Here is a 23,233-nt window from a genome sequence, read left to right as displayed (position 1 = left end):
TGGTATCTGTGGTTTGTAACTATTTTTTTGCTGCGAGCTGCTTTTAGGGGAATTCAGTCTATGAATGCGTTGCTAACGATAAATGTTTGAAACTGGTAAAATCCATGAGTTACACAAATTATGTATCGCAGACTAAATTACTGTGGGCTCGCAATATAACTCACGTAATACATGAGTCAAAATTCTATGTGAGGTCAAATCCCGGCCCAAGCCACCTGAATTAGAACAATGATGCGTTCTTTCATCCGTTTCTTTTATAAATGCCTTTTTGTCTTGTTCACAAATCATCACCGACAAATGATTTTAATCACAGGCGTGAAATAGAGATACTTAAAAATGGTTAACAAAGCACACACAAGCCAAACATCATCAAAAACTGGGCCTCATCAACAACTCGGTTAAAAACTAACGCAACGGTGTGCTTTGAAAAATCTTTCACTTAGAACAATAAATTATTAACCCGGCTAGACACAACATTGAGCTCTCCTGTTTAGTGGACTTCTCCAAAATGAGCCCTGTTTGGAAACACCAGCATATATCTCGACATGGGTTATTTAAGTGAAACAAAAAACCTCTAAAGATATCATTTTTTCTAGAGCAATATCTTAAAAGGACGAAAGTTGAACCGTTACAACAGCGTTGTGTTACAATGTCTGAATGAACCGTGAATGCCATGTCCTTGAGAACCAAACGACAGCAACTCATATTTCACAAGGGCCTATTGAGTCCTGGTTCTCGCGCGCACGCGACAGACTCGCTGCTCCATCCTTCTTGGTCAGTATTGGCTTCATAAATGGTCTGAGAGTAGTGTCATTGGCCACTAACCGTGCGAGGACAGACCATGTATATATTTACTTTGCCTCGATTACTTCTTCTTGGCGTCTTCGTAATGAAAACATCCACAGCACGTAAGTAGCTGTAACGTAACGTGCAAGATTTTAGAATCGTCATATTTTCCTATATTGTGATATTATTGCAAATTCGACAAATGATTCATATTCTACCAAAATTCCAGTAAAGTGTTTTAAATGCCAGATGCCCTGTGACGAAGTATTCGGTCGACATCCGGAGGAATTTTTGTGCGAGGCTTCTTGTCTATACGGGGGCTGCACATGATGGACAAAGATAATTGTCTTTCACGACCGTGATCTCTCGTCGGCTGTCGTTATGCCCTATTTCCCGGCTATTTCTGGTGTGTTTTCAATGTGTAATCGACGTGCGTAAATTGAAGAATTAGACATCGCATTTATATATTTCAATCTGTGTTTAATTTCTGCAAATATATCGACAGTATTCGCAACAAAGAGCTACTCATGTCATATCAAGAAAAGAAACAGTTTTGATACCGAGACAGACAAACGGCATTGTGTAAGTCGTGTAACGTTCCAAAATAACAGTCAGATGTGAAAATAACGCGATATAGAGCGCTCATAATGACCTCGATGAAATTTCGAAGCCCTACTAGGGTTTAGCCCTATTAGAGTTTAGAGCGGTTTTCAAATAAGTGTCGAAAGTAATATTAGACAATTACTCTGGTTTTGGTTTGGGTTTGGGTTTAACTAAGGTTTGAGATCGCCTGAGTGTTCTAATTAGTTTGGTTTAGTTTTACGACGCTTAATTGAAAACCAGGGAGAAATTCCTAGATATCGGACATCAAATTTGTTATTTTTGAACGAATAAAATAGACCACTGATCATTGTAAGAGATGTACATAGTTTGAAATCAGACCTATCCAGGACCTCAATGAAGTTAGCTTGTAAACAGGCTCTCTTTGGGTTATAAAGCGTTTTCATTGTCACGCAATAAAAAGTAAAATCAAAAACCATTCGGTGGATAAGGTCAAGAAATTGTGATATTACAGAAGATAAATAAAGAGGACAGTTCGTCAAGTCTAAGGTGTGTGCGTTGTCCCATATATAGTTGAGAGATTCGTCGAAATGTTCCGCGCAAAATTATAGAACCGCCATGTTGGTGGACCTCCTTAGTCCTCCAATATAGTGCGCAAATTTAATTTACAGAGCCTGGTATAGAGCCACTATGTTGGTGCCCGCTGTGGTATACCAATACGGCGCCCGGAAAATAGTATTAACATCTGGAACTTACTTTGGCTATCTAGGACACTGATTAACTGCACTGAACAAACAAACATTTAAATATTAAGCACTTTTCCAAATACTCTAAAGTCTTAAATGGCTAAAAATCACGAGACAAATACATGTTTTTCGACAAACGTAGTTTGGCGTTTTCATCTTGTTTCTTTATAAAATAGAAAGCCTACAATTTTAACGGGCTACGGTTTCGACCAATTTCCCTACACTCCTAGAGTACAATTGAAAAAGTCCAATGTTTACTAGCCTGACGGATTTCCGGCTTTGATCCGTCTGTGTTCCCAGCCTAAATGTTTACTATGTTTAGGATTTACGCGCTATCACAAATGGGTCCAAAATGAGAGTACGGACATTGCCATAGCAGCGGCATTTTGACAGAATTCTTCGTGTGTTCCAGTTCTCTTGAGCAACTTTGCAGAACTAGCACCTTCTTGCATCCTAGTATTATTATATTGGGTAATTTCCCATCAATGGCCCTCTTCCTCTTTGATACGCGCGTGCAGGGAATTATGGTAGTTGTATTCATCGTATGAGACTGGGTATTTGTTTTGATAAATACAACTACCATGATTTCCTACAGGCGTGTCTCATACAGGGAAAGGGCCACACACATTATTTTCTGAATTTCTAAGAGAATAGTGAAATTCAAAATGGAGGACTTAATGACGTTATGACCAACAAAAAAATGCTTGATCTTCTAGAGCAAGCTGAGGGTTTTCTATTCCACATCAAATAATGTGTGTATATCTAATTACAACGAAAACTTAGGGTAGGGATCCATCCACTTCCTTCCCCCTTGTACCACAGTTGGGTGAGTTTACATGTATGTCTGAGGGTTAAAATTATTTTAGTATTGTGATATTCATAGATTAATAGTGACATGTAACAGGAAGACATTTTTGCAACGTTCTTTGTCCATGTTTGTAAAGTGTAACGATATCGCACTTTTATGTCACACAGAAAGGATAGACGATCCATGCATTCTCGACCTCGCATTTATTCTGGACGCTTCCGGGAGCATTGAGTTAGCCTGGCCCGATGTCCGGAGATTTGTTGCTGGAGTTGTTGACTTAGTGAACGTATCATCTGCGGGAACACATGTTGGTATAATAAAGTTCGGCTCAGACTCCGACATCGTATTTGGGTTTAACGAGGGTCAAGACAAAGACGCCGTTATTAGAAGAGTCTTATCTCTCCCTGGGCCTATACCGTTTGATAACACGCAAATACACAAGGCGTTGAACGATGCAAATGATAAACTTTTCGATCCAGTGACAAATACCTATGGATTCAGAACAGAGGAGAATGTACGAAAGGTGAGGTAGATTCGGTGATATGATTCCCGCTCAAAACCGGACCAGTCTAGGCATTCACCCGAGGCCAGTTCAGGTTTGGACCAGAACGATTCCAAAGCTGGCCTGGATAATTATAAGAATGAATAAAAGTTGTTGTTATTGGACCTAGTCTGGCCTAGACCCAATATGACCTGGACCCATTCTGGTCTGGACCCAGTCTGACCTGGACCCAATCTGGATTACACTGATTCTAAATCTGTAATGTTTCTTATTTTTTCATACAGGTTGTTCTAATTGTAACCGATGGTGTTCAAACTCCTCCGGGCAATCCTTATATACCAGCTAATAAACTGAAAGACAGGCGCTTTGAGATTTACACTGTTGGCGCAGGAGAGGCCAAATTTCACTACCGTGAATTGGAGAAACTGAAAAACAAAGACGTTTTCTTTGTTCCCGAAGCAAGGGAGCTACCTAACCTGATTAACCAAGTGGCCCAGTCAATATGCCCAAGTGAGTAAGACAATAGAGTGCAGGGTGGGAAGGGTTGTCTCAAATCGGCTGAGAGTTTCTATTCCTTCCAGAGCCAGGGGGGTTCCTCCTTCCCCCAAGTATCTCCAAAGGTGTTCAATAATAATGAAATTTGCATCATGGGAAAAGCCTTCGAAGTTTTTTGTTTTGGCGACTTATATTTTATTTCTTCGTGAGCCTGATATTTTTTGTGCACACCCCCTTCCCCCCCCCCCCCCTCCACCCCAAGTGTCTCCAAAAGTGTTCACTCAATAGTAATCAAACTTACATGATGTGCAAAGCATTCGAAGCCGATAACTTAAGCGATAATCATGTGTTAGTCATGATGTCAAAGAACCTGGACAAGACGGTGGATTCAAAGACATCATGTGACACGACAGCATGATCAACAAAAAAAGACATTTTCTTTGGACCAAGCGGAGGACTATTTTAACATTTTGGATGTTAGTAGTACAACAAAATCTCAGGGAAGGCCTCCATCCAACACCCCCTTTCCCCCCCCCCCCCCCCCCCCTTGTGCTACACTACGGGAATGAGTTTGCCTGTACGTCCAATGGTCAAGGGTCAAGGGCCTCGACCATAATTTGCCGGGAGTAAGAGTTGATCAGTCTCTTCAAAGCTATGTACTAATGTCACCAGTTTAGAGTTCAGGCATCTCAAATTTCGGGCGCGGGAAGATTTCAGAATGCAAAGTTAGTCAGGCTAATTCAATACTACCTTGTAACTCTTTTTTTATTATTATTTTCCTTCCCCTTTAGGATCTATCAGCATAACGGTAAGTGAATCTATATCTGCTGTTTCTTTCTGCGTTTTAAGATCTACTAGACTATTTAAAAATTACTTTCCCGAACGCGCATTGAATATGAGTGAAAAATAATCAACGTCATCCAATAAACGTGATTGGAAATCGGATTCTTTTTTTAAATGACGAGGACGTTTCAGTTGAACCTAAACGAAGTGACTTTATAGCGAGGTGCTTACTGTTGAGTCTTGATGAAACTCGTCAAGAAAGCGCTCAGGAGAATATATTACTTTGTAAATATTCTATGCTCAGTCTCCTCTTAAGTTGCTTTTAGCAAAGTGGTAAGAAGAGATAATGGTTGCAGCGAGGCTCCGAAATAATGGCAGAGCTGAATAGGTTATTCTCATACAAGTCAAGCCCAGAGTGAGTTTACTTGTATACAGCACATCGCGCGGCAGGGCACAGGGGAATAAATTCGTTGAACCTATCAAAAAAAGGAACTAGCTTTTCACAACTGCATTGTTGGGTTGATAGTTTGAGAGGCACCAAAAACCAGCTGTCACATCATATAGAAACTGAGAGCCGGCTGTGTGATCGATGCACTGACAATTAAAAAAGTAGAAGAAGTTCAAACTATAAGAATAAAAGGTTGGCCTGCCCTTGAGCTTGACTGAGACGGTTCCTATGTAGCCGATCGGATTGTGCGTTCCCTGATAGTTGCCCAGTGAGTTTTGCTAATCGCTATTCATTTACGAGTGATCGTATCTTTAGGAGATAAAGTCGTTTTGGGCTGCACTTAATTTACTAAACTGGGTTATATTTTGTTGGATTAAGTTTTAGTAGAAAAATAGTCGCTGAAGATTCTAAAATGAAACTTTTATCTTCCTTCCCTCTCCGCCTCCACAACTAAGGCAGTAACAAGGGTTGCTTTCTATTTGCTAGGTCATTGGCCCTCCTGGCGAGTCCGGAGTGATAGGATTTAAGGTAAGTGAAAAAAGGCTCATTTGTATAAATGCATACAGGTAATCGCTTGAGGCTTAGTAAAGTTTAGCATCTATAGAAATTTACAGAAGTTCTGTTGCCGCTTTTTCAAATGTGTCATAATAATGGTATAAAAGCTAGATGAAAGCAAGCTCGACGGAGGAATGAAGTTGATTTTGGTTTAACAAGCGTCCGGCCTGCAGGAAGATCAGTTGACTTTACCTTTACTGTCATGTTTCATCACTGATAGTTTAGCTTAACTTTGTCCATTACTGTTTTCAGGGTTTCGCAGGAGCACCCGGCACGCGTGGTAGATTAGGACCTGAGGGACCGAAGGTAGCTAATAATTAATCACGTCTGTTCCGTAAACTTGCAAAGTTCTTCTTGGTCCTACTTATATGCGGATGCAGATGAATACGTGAATGATATAAGGGAGGCCATGTTACGGTTATGTTTGACGCCATCAGGCAATATAAGTGATTTGTGGAGCTTGCAGAGAATGGGCATTAGCCACTAAGGATTCCGTCTTGGTTTTTATATGACGTAGTCATATTCCAAAATTAAAAATTACCTTCCTTCGAAGGTTTTAGCGTTATTAGATATAAGACCCTTTAGGAACTTGACGTTTTAGCTCGACAGCGCTCCTCATTTTGTTATAGAGTACGTTTGAATTTCGAAGCTTTTGCGTTGCGTGACATTAAATGGCGGCTCGAGAAGGCTGTAACTTAAGACAAAAGATGAATTATGGCTTTAGTTTCTGCTGAACAATTCTTGCACTAGAAGAAGCATTAATTTCAACGTGTCGGAGCTCTAGTAGTAACCTTTTCGTTTCAATAGCAAAACTCAATGACAGATGTTTCGGTTACTCTACGGCCACCGTATTTGTGCCCCTCGTCTCCATACAAAGCTCCATAAATTTGGGCGAAACACTTTTCCGAATGACGCGCGAATGAAAAACTACAGAAACCTAATTCTTGGCGCGATTTTTTTTATTTATCAATCATCTATCATATCTCTTATTCTTGACTTTTCTGATTCATTGAATGGTTACCAATTTTTAGTTTTGATCACAAGACCGGTGAAAACCCACAATACAGTGTAATTGCTGGGCTTTAAAGAAGCGCAGTCACGATATTTTGTGAAGTGAAGGTAACCTAAAAATTGCAGTTTACCAAGATAGAAAACAACGATGAGATTATAATCTACCATAAAGAAACAAAGATGGAGGGGATAACACAGATAACAAACGACCAACTTGAAAAAATAGGCTAAACTTTTCAAGATATGTAAACCTTGACGTAACTCTTTTAAGGCCGAGCTCAAGGAAGTTTCATTTGATTTCTTTTTGTGCGGAAATCCAACATTAGCAAATGAAATAAATAAACAAAACTAACAAACAAATTTTTAAAAAACAATAAACTAAATTACGCGCCTCGTTGCTTGATATGACAACTTTCCCCTATCTTGATTTGACGAAGCATTAAAGTCCGAAACATTAGTGACCAAGTTGTGCCTCGACAATGGCAAAACGTTAAATCTGATGACAGCGTTTCAGGATAAATAAATGTCGCTTATATATTTACTTGTGATATATTTTAGGGATTCCCTGGGAACAAAGGTGGAGAAGGTTCCAGAGGTGAACCAGGCCGTCAAGGGCCTCCCGGTCCACCTGGATCAGTCACAGGCTTACCAGTAAGTCATATTCAAAATATCAGTCACGGGCTTACCAGTAAGTCAAATTGAAAACCTCAGTCAAAGGCTTACCAGTAAGTCATATTCAAAACATGATCAGCCTAGATCAGTAACAGGCCTGCCAGTCAGTCATATTCAGAACATCAGTCACAGGCCTGCTAATCGGTCATATTCAAAATATCAGTCACAGATTACCAGTAAGGCATTTTCAGAACATATTCACCCTGGATCAGTCATAGGCTTACCAGTAGGCCAATTTCCATAAAAAATGAGAAGGAAAATTTTACAAAACCTGGTGAGAAAAAAACTTTCTGAAAATGCATCTCAGTTGAAGTCAGCGAATGGTAAAGCAGTTAGTTAACACCTCGTTTTATTTGATGGTGTGATATGGACGAAGCGGTATCACAGATAACATTGAAATATAAAGAATAGTGCACAGATTACACTGATAAAAGAGAATGATGTTTTATTCGATTTATGTTTTATTTTTGTTGCTGTATATGTTGATGTTTTTTTCATTTTCTTTTCTTCAAATTTAGAGAATTCCAGGGGAGAAAGGTCCTTTAATTCAAGTCAGCGTAGTTCCTGATTCGCAGGCTGCCGGGGTACGTTGTTTGTCTGTGTTTGTTTGTTTGTTGTTGTCATGGTTTTCGTTATTATTATTTTTGTTACGGTACATTGGATTGTTTGACTGTCTTTGATCAACGCTAATCAAGACGTCATTTCAATTGAAAGCGTCTAAAATAATCCGTTATTTTGATCTCATTCTCTTTTTCTAGCTTGGATTGCCTGGAAAAGAGGGAGATTCAGGACCTAAAGGATACGAAGTGAGACTAAGATCCTGAGAATTCTAGTTAGGAGTATTGGCTAAAAAAATGAGTTTTCTGACGTGAGTCAAAGTGCAAAAGACCATGACGTGTGCGTAAACAACGAGCACAACAGACGCAAGCTTCTAGAAGGGTCCAGGGCCAAGCCTCCCCCCTCCCTCTCCCTGGGATATACTTTGGATTTTAATTGGCTAAGATCCCCTTTCTTGGGTCACTAAGTCATATGTTCTGAAAAATCTCACCGGTTTCCGTAAGACGGTTGAAACTGGCGTGGATCCGCGCCTCCTGGGAATTATGAACGGGGCCCAAATTTCGGATCAACAAATTGACGTCAGTTTTTTATGCGTGTGTCCTCTTATTGATGATAAATTGCGTCATAACATTGTCAAAGTGGCTGTGGAACCACGAGCCTCAGGCGAGTGGTTTCGCAGGGGTAAGTATAAAATAGTCTTTCAGTATATTGTGCGCGCGGATCTGGCTCAGCAAAAGTTGTTTATGATAGCATAAACGAAGTATAGACCCTTTTGACATCAGACCTTCATAGCTTGTTTCTCCTTTTTCGCAGGGAGAGTTCGGTTTACCAGGGAGAGAAGGAAATGCTGGAGACGATGGACAACCAGTATGACATCACTTCATGTTTCTGTTGCATGTCAAAAAGACATATCATGTGTGAATTCAACCGTCGTCCGAGATTGTCTTTCGAGAGCATTTTCACAAGTACACGACATCTATTTAAGAGTTGATGATCTGAATATATGAGGTTTTTTCGCGCGTTTCTATCTTATATTACATGTATTGATGTATTGTATATTTAGCAGTGATGTATTACTCTGTTTGTATTTGTAATTGTCGACTGTTGTTATTAATAGCTTTTTCACTGAAGCAATATCAATCAATTACTTGAACAGCTCACAAGAAGGAGATAGCATAGTTTTCAAATACGTGAACATTTAGAGGAGCAAAATAGTTACAGTCAAACATTGTTACAGTAAAGATCCTACATCTTGATGTTTTTGTTGTTGTTTTTGTTGTTGTTGTTGTTGTTGTTTTTCGCAGGGTTTTCAAGGTCCTCCTGGTCCGCCAGGCGAAACTGGCCCAGATGGAGCAAAAGTGAGTTAGTGTATCATTTAACAATTAGACCCGTAGCCCGCAAGGGTTTTACATGCGAACACGCTCGTACAGTGGAATCCCGAGCTCTCGAGCCCTCGTTTTTTTCCAAACTCCCGATAACTCGATCCAAAAGTCGTTTTCTTCACCTCAGTCGAACACTGTAATTTTATCCCCGATTTCTCGAACTATCTGATTTTTTGAACCAATTTTCGTTTACCTTGGCCGTTCGAAAAATCGGGATTCCACTATACATTTATTTCACTCGAGTCCAAATTAAAGAGCTACACCAGAAACGATGACCGTAATTTTATCAATTGAATGTTAATAGTTAATAAAAGAAAAGTACACTTTTTAACCTAAGGGACCCGAAGGCCAGAAGGGAAGTCCTGGTCCAGAGGGGTTCGAAGGAACCAGGGTAAGTGGAATTTATTACCATTATCGTTATCTTTGTCTTTGTCTTCGTCTTTGTCTTTGTCTTTGTCTTTGTCTTTGTCTTTGTCTTTGTCTTTGTCTTTGTCTTTGTCTTTGTCTTTGTCTTTGTCTTTGTCTTTGTCTTTGTCGCTGTCGCTGTCGCTGTCGCTGTCGCTGTCGCTGTCGCTGTCGCTGTCGCTGTCGCTGTCGCTTTCGCTGTTGCTGTCGTTGTCGTTATCGTTATTGTTGTTATTATTGTTACTTTCCAGGGCCCAATGGGGGACGAAGGTCCCATGGGAGCGCCCGGCCCTGTTGGCCCCGAGGGTCGAGAGGGACGGTTAGGCAGTGTGGGACAGCAGGGACAGGATGGTGAATTGGTAGGTTATTATGGGCGATGTCCAGACAGGCAGATAGAGAAACAGGCTCCAGTGCACAGTCAGTGTGCATGAAGAAACAATGATGGTGCATGCTACGATGCTAATCAAAACAAACCATTCAGCCGAATTATAATATTTCTTTAGCGTGAAAAATAACTATAACCATCCTTGTAGTGAAAATGTACATTTGCAGCAAAGTTTTCCTTCGAAGCCGGTTCAAGATAAAAAAATCAATTTAAAAATATATAGTTAATTTAAAGGGTTAGCACTCACTTAGTAGCCACATACTTGTAAGCTGTTTTGATCGTGGAAATCTTGTAACAAAAAAGTAACGAGTGAAAGGAACGACGAGGTCGCCACTCATTCTCTCAGCTCTCACTCCCACTTGCCAACTCGATTACTTTTTATCTTATTTCCTCGTTTATTGCCCTGCTTCGTCACAGTCGAAGAGCATTGTATTTTAACTCTGTACTTTAGTGTACGTTAAGTGTGCTTCTCACCATGTACACTTACTTTCACTGAAATAACTGAGTCTCTATATCATCTTATATAATATTTATTCAATTTTACCTTGTAGGGTCCTGCAGGTGGTACAGGAAATCCAGGGGCAGATGGGCAACCTGTGAGTCGAAATCATTATCTCTGCCATTTGGATTGCAACACTTCAACATCTTTGACAACGTGAAATACGATATCAGCCTCAGCCTAACAAGCTAAGGGCAATATTATTCGAGTTAAATGCTAAAGCTGCGGCTTCCTACTTTTTTTTTACTTAAATGAATCTACCATTTGTAACTGTAAATAAATCTACTTAAACAGGAATTCATTAACTCCCGACTATAGCTATGACGTTACTTTTCTTCGGGAGTTTGACAGTCTTTACAAACCGTGGTGATAACAGAAACAACTTCAATGAAACACTTTTTTGAATGATAATTGTGTTATTAAAAGTCTACTTATGTTAATTTAGGGCATGAATGGATTATCTGGTTCCAGTGGACCAGCTGGGTATCCCGGACCTCAAGTAAGGGCCTTTGTTTTCTTGTATTATTTTAAGTTTCTCTCAAAGTTAAGCTTTCTCTCTCCACGTCATTGATTCTTTGGTAAAAACACGTTGTAGCCATTTAATTAGTCAAATGTACAGGGGCTGTTGGCCAATTCAAGTTTAGTGAATTAGTGGTTTGCTAAAAAAATTGTTCGGGGAGGGGGCGGAAGGAACTGCTTTCTCGGTCTTTGTAACAAATTGAATCACTGGTTTTCATTTGTGCTTTACTTTAGTAATAACGTTTTCTTCTTAGGGGTTGGAAGGTAAGGAAGGACCAGGCGGCTCATTTGGAGCCCAGGTACGTGCGCAATTTGTGAGAGTAGAATGAACTGTTATTTCATCGTAATACGATGATAAAGTCAGGGTGTCGGGCAAAATAATGAATATGAACAACATTACAAAACAATGGCTTTAATATTCAGGTTAATGCTTTGAAAGAACTTTTCGAAGCGATAGACAAGAGGCAATTTAAGTTGCATTATGTTATTATTAAAGTGCTGTGCCTCGTGTTCACAACAAACACCACAACATTTATTATCTTTGATGAAAGTAAATAAAACAAGTAAATTGACAAAAGCATTAAAAAAAAGGCTCTTCCAGCACCTCAAACATAATATATACTCAGCTTAGCTACACAAATTAGACCTTTTAGAAGACTGGTACGAAGTGATAAAGAAATCTACATGTTGAATGTCCTGAGTGAAAGACCGAAAAAAGAATTTGAGACCTAAATTTCTAAAACTATTCATAACCTCCACCAGGGTCTTAAAGGCGCGACAGGCAGTCCCGGATTACCTGGTAAACCCGGAATTAAGGGAAGTCCTGGACAAGACGGCGACACTGGCCCGATGGGAGATGTCGGCGCTCCGGGTGAAACCGGAAGTGAAGGAATTCCTGGATCTGACGGCGGTTTAGGCGCACGAGGTTTTGCTGGCAGACAAGGAGAACTTGGAGGCTCGGTAAGCTTGTCAATGATTTTGATGTTGTTGTTGTTGTTGTTGTTGTTGTTGTTGTTGTTGTTGTTGTTGTTCGTTTTGAAGTGGATTTTGTTGACATATACTGACATATAACTTAACTACACAACGCACTTCTCCTATTCTTGCCTGTCGGACAGAACTTTGAAATTCAAGCAAAGAATGAAAGAAACTATTAAAAGCCCAAGTGAATATATTGCTGACAAATCCGAGCTTACGCGGAGCGTTAGCAGGTCATAAGGTGGAGTGGAGCTGCGTGGACCTCTAAAACGCTGCTCTAGACTCTGTTTCCATTGATAGTTTTCCATCACCTCAGTCCAGGACTGCCACCCTTCTCTGAACCGCTTCCTTCCCACTGAACGTCGCCACGTTGTTTTTGGCCTACCTCTCATTCTCTTTTCCTCGATCGGGAAAAAAAACCTGGTTCTCAGTTAAATCTAAAAGCCTTTGTTATCCATTTTAGGGAGACTCTGGGCCAGCTGGACCAACGGGAGGACAGGGACCTGGAGGAGTTATTGTGAGCAGAAAGAAAAATAACTTAACTTAACTTTGTGCTGTATTTGAGACATAAGCCAAAAAATATAATCTGTTTCAATGTGTTTGTAACGTGCCATTAACGTGCAATGTATCTTGGACAGGGTCAACCAGGCGATACGGGACCTGCCGGCGCTAAAGGAACTAAGGTATTGTCACATTCACGTCCGATAAAGACGGGAAACTAAGTCCATGGAGATCCAAAACTTTCCAGTAAGAATTAATTGTGCAAAGTAAACGTTTGTCCTCAGTTGTTGCGTAAGAATATGTTTTATTTTCACCGAGATAAGTTGTTTAAGTCGATCGCGAACCTCTTGTGACGGGCACTTCAATGATTAGGACTCCTCTATATCAAGGCAGTTGTTCACTTGGTCCCAGAGATATCAAAATTAATATTATCTCTACCCCGGTAAGGCGAACACTCTGTTTTCTCCAGTGCTGTCAGTATAAACGAGGTACTGTTTTTAGGAGGCAGCGTGGCCGAGTGGTTAGGGCGCCGGACTTGAAAACCGGAGGTTGCGAGTTTAAGTCCCATTCTGACAACCAGCTGGTGTTGTTTCTCGGTAGTCCCGAGTTCAATTTCTCGGTCACGCTTGTAAAGAGCCAACTGGTCCGCCTCCTACCAGTTGAGATTTTACCACGTTATGCTCATTTGCATTTTATTTGTTTCATCAGTTGTTTCCACTGGCCCTGAAAAACCGTGGGGGAGTGGTCAATTAGGATATTTATTTATTTATTTTATTTCATTTTATTTTATTTTATTTTATTTTATTTTATTTTATTTTATTTTATTTTATTTTATTTTATTTTATTTTATTTTATTTTATTTTATTTTATTTTATTTTATTTTATTTTATTTTATTTTATTTTATTTTATTTTATTTTATTTTATTTTATTTTATTTTATTTTATTTTATTTTATTTTATTTTATTTTATTTTATTTTATTTTATTTTATTTTATTTTATTTTATTTTATTTTATTTTATTTTATTTTATTTTATTTTATTTTATTTTATTTTATTTTATTTTATTTTATTTTATTTTATTTTATTTACTGTACGGTATATTTTTATCGGTTTTAAGCAGCGATCAGGTCTTATCAAGCTAGGGAATTTATTGAGAAACTATCTCTTCACGTTACCGTCATTGTTTTTAGGGCGAAATTGGAAAGACGGGAAGTTCCGGAAGTGGTGGTGAAAAAGGAACTGCGGTAAGATTAGAAAGTTTAAGAATGGAGTCCACGGTCAACGGAAAAATTGCCCCTGATTTTGTTTGTTTCTTGAATACCTCAATCAATTCAGCACAAAATAGAAAAGCCTCTCCTATTCCATAAAAAAGGTTGAAATATTCTCATTTTAGTGTTCGAATGGCTGAAGGCAGACGACAAAAGCCTAAGTTTTGTTTCCTTTTGCCTTTTTTTAAACGTCATTCTTAATCTTTTAACTTGCATGTTATAAAGTTAAGTTTTGAGAGCAGCAGATATATACATATCACTGGTTGTAATTTGCACAACTGGCCACCCTAAGATTTTTTTTTTTATTTTTTTATTTTTTTTTTCGATTTTTATTTCCTTGATTTTGTTACCACTTTTCCCTTTAGGGTCTTGCTGGACAAAGTGGAGGCCGAGGACGACAAGGCCCTACGGGTAAAAAGGTGAGAGGAGATCGAGTCTTACTACACTACTTCTTTAGGCAGCGAGACATTTTAGATGGGACATTATTGAAGCAGTGATGACCTGTTCATTCCACATGAGATTTTTAAGATCAGTATGCGGCCAGTTTTGGAGCGTCGCCATGAATTTTGCCATTTGCAATTGGAAATCAATCCATAGCGGCAAAGAATGAATGCTTATATGTATTAAAAAGTTTCCAAAGACAATCGCGGAAACCTACCTTAAGTAATCATCCCAAAGCTACATCTTCCTGCACCAGTACCTTACACTTTTTGAAGCCACACAATTCATCGAATTGAAATGTTTTGTTGGGAGTTTAAATGGGTTTTCAGTTTAATTTATGGAGAAATTTTGCAAATAGAGCACGTCAGATATAGTTCCGCATATAAAATATGCAATTCATTGAGGTAACTACAGTATAATATCGTGAGAAACTTAATTTAATGTTATTATTTTTAGGGAGGACGTGGTGCCGCGGGAAGTCGCGGAAGAATCGGTGAACGCGGCCAGCGAGTAAGTAGTGTTTCCCTTTTAGGTTTTTGTTGCAAGACGGTATTACCGCGCTAAAAGTTTCCTGTGTAGCCCATGGCTATTCCCCCCAGGGGCGCTGGTATTATTCCTAATCAACAAAATAAAAGGAAGAAAAAAAAACCTCACGTACTAAAAGCAGCACATAACATGAACAATATAAAATTGTCTAGAAATGAATACGATGATTTTACCCGCTTGACGATTCTTTGGTATTTTTATGCCAGTGACATTGTCTCGATTCACCCATGTAGTCTAAAATTAACCGACATTTTCATTCTCAGGGAATGCGTGGTGGTGAGGGATTCCCTGGTGGCCCAGGTCAGCCAGGAATAACGGTAAGGACACACATCTACTTCGTACGTGTTTTAAAATTACAAGAAAATGCATATCAACCGTTCTGGGTTTATAATTAGGTTTATTATCAGGTATACAGCGGTTTCAATTGAGCGTCGAGAGCCATCAGGCAATTACTTTGGTTTTGGTTTTGGTTTAACTACGGTGTGAGAGTGGTTGAGTAGTCTAATTGGTAAGTAATTGGTTTGGTTTTGGTTTACGAAACTCAGTTGAAAACCGTTCTGCTAACTGAAGGTCCCACCGTATATTTATAGCGCGAGAATTAACCTCTTCATCCAAATAGTTTTTCTTTGCTGTTTCGTAGGGACCTACTGGCAGTCGTGGAACAAGAGGAGCCAGAGGTGAAATAGGAGGACAGGTAGTGTGTCAAGACAAATGTTCTATTTATGCTTGTTTTCTTGTTTATCAGTCTGTTTGTTTGTTTGTTCGTGTTACACTTTTTTCACTTTTTTTTATTTTTCTCTGTCGTTTTTAGGGAGAAGGAGGTTTACAAGGCCCACCAGGAATATCCGGAGAAAGAGTACGATTTTGCAACAACGTAGTGGCATAAGCATTAGAATCAGCTACACTTGGTACTGTAGATTAATTACCGCTTGAGGTTTTACAAGCAGAAAAAAAAACAGTGACAGTTAACCTTCCAAAGGATTTAAACAAATGATAATCTTGGCAGCGGTGCGATGCCCTATCAAATGAGCTTTTATGGCCACGCTGGAGGCCAATAGCGAGCTTTATAATGATTTAATTCTATTACATACATCAACACGATAACATATGTAAAACAAACAAACGAACAAACGAAATTTATTGAGTAGAAAGCGTATAAGTGCAATGTTCTTCACGGTAATGAAGGAATTTTCATTTGATAAAGAGAAGCAAATGAAAATCAAAATTTGTAGTTTTGCATTTTCAACAGTAAAAATGATTGTTTTGTTTTGTTTTGTTTTGTTTTGTTTTGTTTTTTTTTTTCAGGGTCGTGAAGGACGACCCGGGCAGGATGGACAGGCGGGGTCGCCAGGAGAAGGGGTATGTTATTAGATGTCTTGATTCTGTTAACTCTGGGATGACGGGGATCATTTTGACTCAGATTACTGTATGTTCGACTGTAGCCTGCGAACAGGCTCCCGGCGAGGACGGAAAAAAAATTCGGCGGGCGCGAAACAGAAGAATTCAGCGAGCGAAACAGTTGGGATGGGACAGTTCGGGCTCGCCGGGAGCCTGTTCGCAGGCTAGTTCGACTGTTGCTCGAAGTATTTTACCAACATAATCAGAGGAACGAGGGAATAAGCTTATTGCAGGACCATATGGCTGTTCGTCTTGCCTTGTTTAGTTGCCATATTTTAAAAACAGAGAAGGATTTGTTGAAAGGATCAGTCACACAAGTCCTGCAATTTAAACACTGACCGTACAACCCCCAAACATTAACCTTGGGAGATATTGGGCTAGAATTGTATAGATATTAAAAAATTGTAAAGCTCAATACATCCCGAAAGTATGCTTTTTTTGAATCTTTGACGAGCAAGTCGCGTGACTACTTGAAGTATAGTTAAATATATTAAGTCTTCGAAAAAAAAGTTTACCCAGTGCTAGTAGATTACAGAGAATGTTGGGTAACCCCCTGCTGTATTGATAACACAAATTAAAGTATGAATGGGAGTAGCTATTCTCGTAGACTGCGAGCAGCCCCTTTTTTCCTCGAAAATCCGTGGAGAAGAACGCAAAACAAGTGAGCGTGACGTGCGAGCAGCGAGATATCACGCTCGTACGCTCACCACCCGACTGGGGCTCACTTGTGTTGTGTTCTTGTTTGCGTTCTTCCTCACGGATTTTCGAGCAAAAGAGAGACTGCTCGCGATCTACTGTTTTCGTTTAGTTGTTGATGATGACATGTATTGTAACTGTTCTCATAACAGGATGAAAAGGGAGACGATGGAGTAACAGGAGAACAAGGAGGGAAGGTAAAAAGACGAAATTCGATAGGAATTAATCAATTTCAGTTTTTAATGGACAAAAGCCTGTAACAGAATAACGTTTAAGTATATTAAAAACCTTTTTGCATTTTTCAAAAGTCAAAGATATAAATAATTGCTTGAAATAATATCAAAAACAATTTCCCATGGGAACTCGAGAAAATAAATTTCAAAGTTCAGAGAAATTGTGCAATAACAGGTAAAATTTCATGATCAGTTGCATTCCACCAGAACTTTCAAGTGTTTCGATCATTTGAACTTCAAAATTTGTTTTCGACATTTGCTGTTGTTAGAAATTATTTCTTTTATGAAGATATTTAAAACAGTCGCACAGAAGTTTGTAATATGATGTAAATCATTTCGGTACAAGGTTTTTGTCCACTTGTTACTCGAACGTTTGGTGAATTTCTTCTTAACTTCATTGCAACCACCCTACTGAAGTCTTTGACAGTACAAAATCAAATGGTATACTACTTGCGCTGTTTCTTCTTTGACCAAGTGGGACCTGATCGTTCAATAATACCCTTTCTGTCATCTCCTAGGGCCCTTCCGGAGAACAAGGAATCGTTGGACCTGTCGGTTTGAAAGGCAGCATGGTAAGTTAGAAAGGTTTTTACAAAGGAACACTCCGTAGGTGTCTTTGTCCTTGATTGAATTTGATCTGTTATTATTCACTTCAGTTTTTTTTTCTTTTCTTTTTTTTTTTTCTTTTTTTCTTTTTGCTTTTGTCAGAACACTCCACTATTCAGAAATTACACATATTTACTCCAAATAATACTCCAAGCAAGACTGGTTGTCAAATTTCATGAAATAATTACTCTGCAAATTGACAATCCCCTTCTTACAGCACAAGGAGAAATATCGGGCGCTTTCCATTCGACCAAACACTCTAGTGTGAATTCCCAGAAATTTTCAGTGTTGAATAGAGCACTGCGAATAGAGCATTTTGTGGAATTTCCGAAAGAGAGAAAAACCTTGAGAGATATACCCGAATTTTCGGAAATTTGATACCGAGAATTCCCGTTCCATTTTATTTTGCTCCACGATTTTCCGAGAGCATCTTTCGTACATTTCGGTAACTCTATTTCAGCATGATCGGTCCGGAAACTTTCCGTACCATTTCAGTCCCATTTACTTCCGTTTCGACAGGGTTGGTCGTATGACAAGCGCCCATCGCCATAGCCTGTACATAAGTGAAGCCCCTGACACATTATTTCGAGAAGGCAACAGTTACTCATTAACAAAGGAGAGTTTGAGTTTTATTTCATCTTATTATCATAGGGCTTTGAAGGAAAAGTTGGGAGTCAAGGAGAAAGAGGGCCGGCTGGGGCAAAGGTAAATAACGAGAGATTTTGAAGATTTTTTTCGTCTCTAATGCTTCAGTGAGAATGGAAGAGATGCACTCTTGAAACCGGCGTGATTCTCTAAAAGATATGGAACAAAACACGAGAACCTGTTTAAAAATAAACACAGTCAGGCGCTTTACGGTTTACTTTATCTCTCTCATAGTTCTAGATATGATGTCATTTTGCGTAAGCCAACATCGAGTTTGATTTTACCCATGAAATAAACTGAAAATAGACAATATACACAGTACGGCGTAACATAACGGAGATGCTGTTGTGTGTTTTCTTCTTTCTTCGTCTTAATCTAGGGTGACTCGGGGCCCCCAGGAAGTCAAGGAGAACGAGGAACCCAAGGAGGAGAGGTAATGGCCTAGCCACGACACGAACGCTTTCGTGGTACAGTGGAATCCCGCCTTAGGGTCACTTCGTTAATTATTGCGGCCACTCTTTTTGGTCCCGGCGAAACGCCCATAAATTTTTTCTTATTAGAAAACCCCGTTAATACGGCTAACGGTCGCGTTCTGAAATCCCAACCTGTACAATCCTTAATCCTTTATTTTACCCGTTTATACGGCCACTCAAACCAGTTATGTTCATCTTTCCATTGTTAATATTGCCCACACTGATTCAAGTCTCGATATTTTCTAAATATATCCACATTCCGGATGCTTATTAAGGAACATTTGTTTAGAAGTGGAATTGTGATATATCTGTTAAGACGACACTCAATGTAGACCAGTCGAGCGGTGTGACCTTATCCCGTTAATACGGCCAAATGTTCATGGCCCGTTGGTGACCGGATCAACTGGGTTCCACTGCAGCTGGAAAACACCTTTAAACGTGACCTACTAATAGCCTCTTTTGTCTGCCACAGGGTACCCAGGGTGCACCAGGCTTACCGGGAACAGATGGTGAAACGGGAGAAATGGTGGGTGCTTTTTAGCTTGTTTTGATTTGAACTTTCCTTGAAAGTGATACCTGAACCTTCATTGATTCCAAATATCTTGCATACATTAGGGACCGGACGGAATTGATGGTGATGTCGGATCAGTGGGGCAGAGCGGCCGGCAGGTAAGCATATTGAGCAATCTGTTGTTAGTCATAGTCAGGCGCCTGGATCCCACCCATTTGCAAAATGGCGATGACCCAAACACCAACAGGCAACCTGTCAATGTCTAACAGAAGATAAAACCATACTTTTAACACATTTCAAAAAAAACTGAAAGGTGAAATCCCATTCATACCGCATTACTTTGCTAAACAAATACACTGGCAGACACATTTGTCGCTTAGATTATTGACTATTGTAAAACATATATTTGAGACAATGCTCAAATATCTACGATAAGGTTGACACTACCGCAATTAGCTCAGTACTTCACTAAAAGTTGTTGCTGTTTGTTTTTGTTTCTTTTTATTTAATTTGTTTTTGTTATATTTACGTCTCCGTACTGCTGTAAAGTTCATAGTTGACATTTAAGCTTTATTTTGACCGAAAAGTTTACAGTATATAATGTAAACATTTGTTTCTGATTGGAAGCCTTTGTTACAACGCTTCTGCAGGGAACCAAAGGTAGTTCTGGCTCGAACGGAAGACCTGGACAAAGGGCAAGTATATATTGTACTCGCATGAATTAGTCTCTGGACGTGACGCAGGTATTTGAGACAACCCAACGCAATACTCAAGTATTTGGCTACGTCAACATCTATTTTCTTTTTCCATTTTCTTTATATTTGATCTGCCTTCATCTCGAAACTTGTCCTCGACCGTTATGATTTTAGGCGTTAACTTTCTCGCAATGTCAAATAGCGATTTCTATTTTGGAGATTTGGAAAATGCACCATACCAAAATTCAAACACAACCTATGCCACATGACTAACCGAGTTATGAATTACTGCCCAACTCTTTCAGCTGATTGGCCTCAACCGAGGTTTTAATAACAGTAACCACGACCGTTTGAAAAATAACTGCGGAAAAATAAACGGAAGGGAAAGGTTTCTTAAACATTACAATAGGTATTGATAGCGTTTCTCTATGATTGGAATGGTAACAGAGCTCTGTACTTTATGAAAAATAATAACTTATTTATTTTACATAGGGAAAACCCGGTAACGCTGGTCTAGTTGGAATTCGTGGAGATGAGGTAAAGTCTCAGCTACTTGAAGCACACAAACTTAGTGTTACAGCATCAACAATCTCGTTTTCGGGGTCTCTCATGTTCCCGCCGTTCCGGGGCGAGACAGGAAAGACCCAGGGCCTTTCTCTATTCCGCCTCAGGGGACGGGAAGAAGAGAGACGCTGGAAACGAGGTTGCAGCATCAATTATCAGTTGGTCATACTGAAGAATAGTGTAACTTAGAGAAAGCATTTCAGTATCCGATTAACCGTCAATTTTCTACTGAGCTGAGCACATGAGGTCTAATTGCGTTTGCTGTTTCTTGTTGTAAACACAGGGCTTGCCAGGTAGACCTGGAGATCAGGGAGATCAAGGAGGCTTGGGAAATTCCGTATGAAAGATCTTTGCATATTTGTTTTCATGTCACGTTTTGCCATGCTTACGTCATACTGCAATTTGAAGAAAACCAATTCTTGACATGTGCTTATTTTGCACCTTCATTAGCTTGTTTGCAATTGTACACTAGCGTAAGTTAAAAAATCGAACGACCACCAAAATACAACAGGTTTATCAGTGCAAGGCTTCAGCAGAGTGTAACTCGTACTGCGACTTATATAACATTTAATTCCTACAGGGTGTAACGAACGGTAATACGGTAAATTGTCGTTTATAAACCCTGGGCTTGTACAACTTGGCAAGGGGGTTTAGATGGGCTTATATATATAGACTTATAAACGGAATGGCTTATATCCGAGGGGGTTTATAAACGGAATAAAAAATATCGTATCGAAATAAGTTATAGCTGCAGAAGTTAATCGAAATAGGTTTTTCGTTTACTGGTAATTGAACTTTAAAACATCATAATAAAACGAATTCAAAATAAAAGGAAAGCTAGAGGGGGACTTATATCGGGGGAAGATAATCGCATGTAATTTTTGATTTACAGGTAGATGGGCCTATCAACCGGGGGTGGGGCTTATAAGCGGCAGTTTCTTGTTTGTTCCAAAAACAAGCCATCAAAAATTACACTCTAGCTAACGGAGCTGTCTACAATTCATTGTTGTTAATTAATTATTCCACTGACTTAGGGGAAACGTTTTCATTCATCGTTTATCAAGCTTCATTGCTGATTTTGATAGGGCGAGATTGGACTTGTCGGCGAGGCTGGCGTTCAGGGATCTCGAGGAATAACTGTAAGTGATTTATCAAACGTTTCACATTCAAATATTTTGTTTGTGTAAGGTGTCTGTATGAAGTGTCGCCTCACCACATATGAAATGTACTTCTACTCTCCTTAGGGCGTGGCTGGGCCTGCTGGAGCTGTTGGAATGGCAGGAAGGAAAGGAGAAATTGTATGCTTCGTCCCACAATTATTTTGATTTATTAAGATATTTTTTCTCCATTTACATTGTAGATGCTTAATATTTTATAAATAATAATTATATATTGAAAGGGTGAGGCTGGACCAAGTGGCAGAGGCGGGAGACCTGGCCCTAGCGGACAACCGGTAAAGTATTTTATCAATGACATATTGACATATTAAATCCCCTTAACAAATCCCTTTTCTTCCATATTTATACATCGCTGTCCATATTTGAAAAATATTGATAAATGTAAATCACAGACATTTATACCTTACTTTGCATTATTATATGGCTGTGTCTCACAAGGACTGGGGACTACCGAATTTACGAATTTGATTGGCTGAAATCGATGTTGACCGCGGTCTAGATTTTCCCGTCTTGACCGGCATTTAGACCGGTTACATTTTACGGTGAAAAAGTTGCAAACTAAAATAACAAAAATATTGACTATTTCCTCCCAAAAATAATAACTTATGGGAGTGCCAAAAAGCCTGATGAGAAAAAAAAAAAGTAAAGAGGACGAGCAGACTTTGGAAGATTTAAGTTCAGCTCATCGCCGTTCGCAATCAAAATGTCAGCTAGTACAAACTAGTTTCATTAAACGAATAAGATTTTTCTTGTTTTCCATATAATAAACATCTTATTAATCGAGCTTAGTCGGTCTGTATGGGAAAATCTTGACCTCGGTAGTGTGTACAGACCACACTGCGTTCGGCCTCTACTTGCAAACTTGGTCAAGATTCTCCCATACCGACCTCCTGCTCGGTTAATAAGAGCTAAACAGTAACCAGGTGATATTTGTCATTAATTTTAGGGACCTAACGGCGAACCCGGAGGACAAGGAGAGGTCGGGCGAAGTGGACCACCTGTAAGTTTGAAATAGTATTGGAGGAATAACAATTGTGAAACTATTAATAATCAAGTTAAGCTAGTCAAGTTATGTCAAGAGACCGCGATCATTTTCTCTTGGTTATGTTTAATTAGGTTTAAAGGAGGAAAGAACGCTCTCTTAAATATCACTTTTGTGTCTAATGCGAATACGCAGAAAGACACGAAGAGGGGAGAAAACGTTTGGCAACTTGTCGATAAGGGATCGCTTATCGCCTGTACGTTTGAAACAGTATTAAAGGAATAAAATTAACATTAGAGTGACGGCCTCACCCCCCCCCCCCCCCCCCCGAGGTGTTAAAAGGATAATGATGATGAGTATTATAGTATTTCTTAATCAAGTTATGAGACACAGTTTTCTGAGGAGG

At 39.4% G+C, this 23,233-nt stretch overlaps 1 protein-coding gene across 1 annotated transcript in view; it reads left to right on the top strand.

Annotated features, from left to right (window-relative positions):
• Positions 1-700: 700 nt before the first annotated feature.
• Positions 701-23,233, top strand: part of LOC110069254 (uncharacterized) — a 44,997-nt gene continuing 22,464 nt past the window's right edge. The window contains exons 1-39 of the mRNA XM_089284084.1: positions 701-908; positions 3,069-3,424; positions 3,688-3,913; positions 4,690-4,706; positions 5,616-5,657; positions 5,937-5,990; positions 7,254-7,346; positions 7,886-7,951; positions 8,126-8,173; positions 8,739-8,792; positions 9,230-9,283; positions 9,645-9,698; positions 9,964-10,071; positions 10,649-10,693; positions 11,042-11,095; positions 11,370-11,414; positions 11,878-12,075; positions 12,554-12,607; positions 12,729-12,773; positions 13,782-13,835; positions 14,225-14,278; positions 14,757-14,810; positions 15,110-15,163; positions 15,487-15,540; positions 15,658-15,702; positions 16,152-16,205; positions 17,093-17,137; positions 17,692-17,745; positions 18,431-18,484; positions 18,804-18,857; positions 19,370-19,423; positions 19,513-19,566; positions 20,059-20,103; positions 20,596-20,640; positions 20,951-21,004; positions 21,753-21,806; positions 21,912-21,965; positions 22,067-22,120; positions 22,792-22,845. Coding sequence (XP_089140210.1) covers positions 842-908; positions 3,069-3,424; positions 3,688-3,913; positions 4,690-4,706; positions 5,616-5,657; positions 5,937-5,990; positions 7,254-7,346; positions 7,886-7,951; positions 8,126-8,173; positions 8,739-8,792; positions 9,230-9,283; positions 9,645-9,698; positions 9,964-10,071; positions 10,649-10,693; positions 11,042-11,095; positions 11,370-11,414; positions 11,878-12,075; positions 12,554-12,607; positions 12,729-12,773; positions 13,782-13,835; positions 14,225-14,278; positions 14,757-14,810; positions 15,110-15,163; positions 15,487-15,540; positions 15,658-15,702; positions 16,152-16,205; positions 17,093-17,137; positions 17,692-17,745; positions 18,431-18,484; positions 18,804-18,857; positions 19,370-19,423; positions 19,513-19,566; positions 20,059-20,103; positions 20,596-20,640; positions 20,951-21,004; positions 21,753-21,806; positions 21,912-21,965; positions 22,067-22,120; positions 22,792-22,845 — 2,724 coding nt within the window. The 5' untranslated portion in view covers positions 701-841. The remainder of the gene's footprint in view (positions 909-3,068; positions 3,425-3,687; positions 3,914-4,689; positions 4,707-5,615; positions 5,658-5,936; positions 5,991-7,253; positions 7,347-7,885; positions 7,952-8,125; positions 8,174-8,738; positions 8,793-9,229; positions 9,284-9,644; positions 9,699-9,963; positions 10,072-10,648; positions 10,694-11,041; positions 11,096-11,369; positions 11,415-11,877; positions 12,076-12,553; positions 12,608-12,728; positions 12,774-13,781; positions 13,836-14,224; positions 14,279-14,756; positions 14,811-15,109; positions 15,164-15,486; positions 15,541-15,657; positions 15,703-16,151; positions 16,206-17,092; positions 17,138-17,691; positions 17,746-18,430; positions 18,485-18,803; positions 18,858-19,369; positions 19,424-19,512; positions 19,567-20,058; positions 20,104-20,595; positions 20,641-20,950; positions 21,005-21,752; positions 21,807-21,911; positions 21,966-22,066; positions 22,121-22,791; positions 22,846-23,233) is intronic.

This window comes from Orbicella faveolata, unplaced genomic scaffold, assembly GCF_042242905.1.
Source record: "Orbicella faveolata isolate gen_17 unplaced genomic scaffold, um_ofav_v1 contig_13, whole genome shotgun sequence".
In the NCBI taxonomy this organism is placed as follows: Eukaryota; Metazoa; Cnidaria; class Anthozoa; order Scleractinia; family Merulinidae; genus Orbicella; species Orbicella faveolata.
Note: the sequence above shows the minus strand (reverse complement) of the source record. Positions and strands in the feature narration are given on the sequence as shown.